The sequence below is a fragment of the Cannabis sativa genome, chromosome 6, assembly GCF_029168945.1.
Source record: "Cannabis sativa cultivar Pink pepper isolate KNU-18-1 chromosome 6, ASM2916894v1, whole genome shotgun sequence".
In the NCBI taxonomy this organism is placed as follows: domain Eukaryota; kingdom Viridiplantae; phylum Streptophyta; class Magnoliopsida; order Rosales; family Cannabaceae; genus Cannabis; species Cannabis sativa.
Window position 1 is genome coordinate 39,918,428 of NC_083606.1, and position 1,805 is coordinate 39,920,232.

Here is a 1,805-nt window from a genome sequence, read left to right on the forward strand (position 1 = left end):
ATTAGCAACGAGCTGCACAACATGTTTAAAAATCACGTAATACGCCTATGCTAGTTAGGGTGTTACAAGGTTAGTCCAGTTGTGCAGGCACAGCTGGACAAACTAAAGAGTATGTTCCAAGACATGCCCTGGCAAAGAAACAACGATCTTGAGCTAGACCGAGCACGTGGAACCCCTTTTTCTCCCGAGATCAATCTCCTGGCGTTACCCCACAAGTTTAAAATGCCAACCTGGAAAATGTACACTGGAAGAGAAGATCCTCTCTCCCACCTCAAGTATTTCGAGATGCAAATGGATCTGCAAGGAGTACGAGGAGATGTGTGTTGCAGAATTTTTCCTGCTACCCTCTCAGAAGCCGCTCAACAGTGGTATTTCAAGCTGGCCCCTGGAAAGTTCAACTCATGGAAAGCCTTCTATTCACAATTCCATGCACAATTCTCCTCCTCTCGCCAACTTCTATTGCATCTAGGAGACATGGTCGAAGTCAAGCAAAGACCAGGCGAGCCTCTCCGGGCATACATCAGCAGATTCATGACGGAGGCGACCAAGGTTTCACGAGTAACTGAAGATGGAATGTTGTCCGCGATACTGGGGGGCATTGAAGTCCTTGGTGAACTTTGGAAGGACATAAGAAAGAAAAGCCCGGTAGACTCAATGAGCAATTTTGTTGACCATGCTGAAGGCTTCATCAAGCTTGAAGAAGCTATTCAGCGAGCAGAAGGTGAGCAAAAGCGTGGCAAGTCAAAAGCTCCTTCCACTGGAACGTTCGGCCAATTCCCCCATTACCCAAATAATTTAAGCTCGAATGGTAAACGTTCCAACAACAACAATAGGCAAGGAAATGGGAAGAAGGGAACGTTCACCGGCAATACTGAGCAAGCTCCCTAGGAGAATCAAGCAAAGTACACTACATTTACCATCTTGACTGAGGATATAGAAAGTGTCTACATGGCCACTCAATTGATAGCCCCGTATAAGAAGCCCGCACCCATGAAGAAAGATGTTAGCAAGAGAGACATGACCAAATTTTGTCGTTTTCACGGAGACTATGGCCACGACACCAACGAATGCAACAATCTGAGGATGGAAATTGAATTCCTGATAAGGAAAAATAACCCACACTTACGGAAGTATGTAAAGACCGATCAGAGTCAGAGGAACGACATTGACCAAGACTTGCTACCTCCACCGGTAGACAGACATTTGCAAATTATCATTGGAGGTCCACACATAGCTGGAGTAACAAGCAAAGCTCGGGAGAGGTATGCCCGAACAGCTTATCACAAGCAACAAGAAGTTATCCTGGCCATAGAAGAAAGTTAGCCCAAAATCCCACGGGCAAGAGGGCCTACCATGACCTTCAACGACGAAGATGTTGTCAAAATCAGGTTTCTGCACAATGACCCATTGGTCGTGGAGGTATAGATAGCAAACAAGATGGTGGCCATAACCATGATTGATAATGGAGCCTCTTCCAATATCTTGTTCAAAACTTCTTATGAAAAGATGGGACTCCAGCTCAAGGATCTAGCCACATGTCTCCTGCCTGTCTATGGTTTCTCCGGCTAAGGAGTCACACCTCTGGGACAAATTCGTCTACCCCTCACTGTTGGACAAGCTCCGACGAGCATGACTATTATGGCACAATTCCTGGTATTAGATGTTCCTTCAGGCTTTAACGTAATGCTAGGCCATCCAGCTTTGTATGACTTAAAGGCTGTCACATCGATATTCCACTCGTGCCTGAAGTTTCCAACAAAGAATGGGGTAGGGTGTCTGAGAGAAAACCAGCAGACTGCTCGAGA

General features: G+C 46.0%; 1 protein-coding gene across 1 annotated transcript; it reads left to right on the forward strand.

Moving 5' to 3' along the window:
* Positions 1-291: 291 nt before the first annotated feature.
* On the forward strand, positions 292-888 carry LOC115695168 (uncharacterized). The gene has a single exon (XM_030622259.1). It carries the CDS (start codon positions 292-294, stop codon positions 886-888), a length of 597 nt encoding a protein of 198 aa, XP_030478119.1.
* Positions 889-1,805: the final 917 nt, after the last annotated feature.

Coding starts and splice junctions, on each gene's coding strand:
- LOC115695168 (XM_030622259.1), top strand. CDS start 292: ATGGATCTGCAAGGAGTACGAGGAGATGTGTGTTGCAGAATTTTTCCT.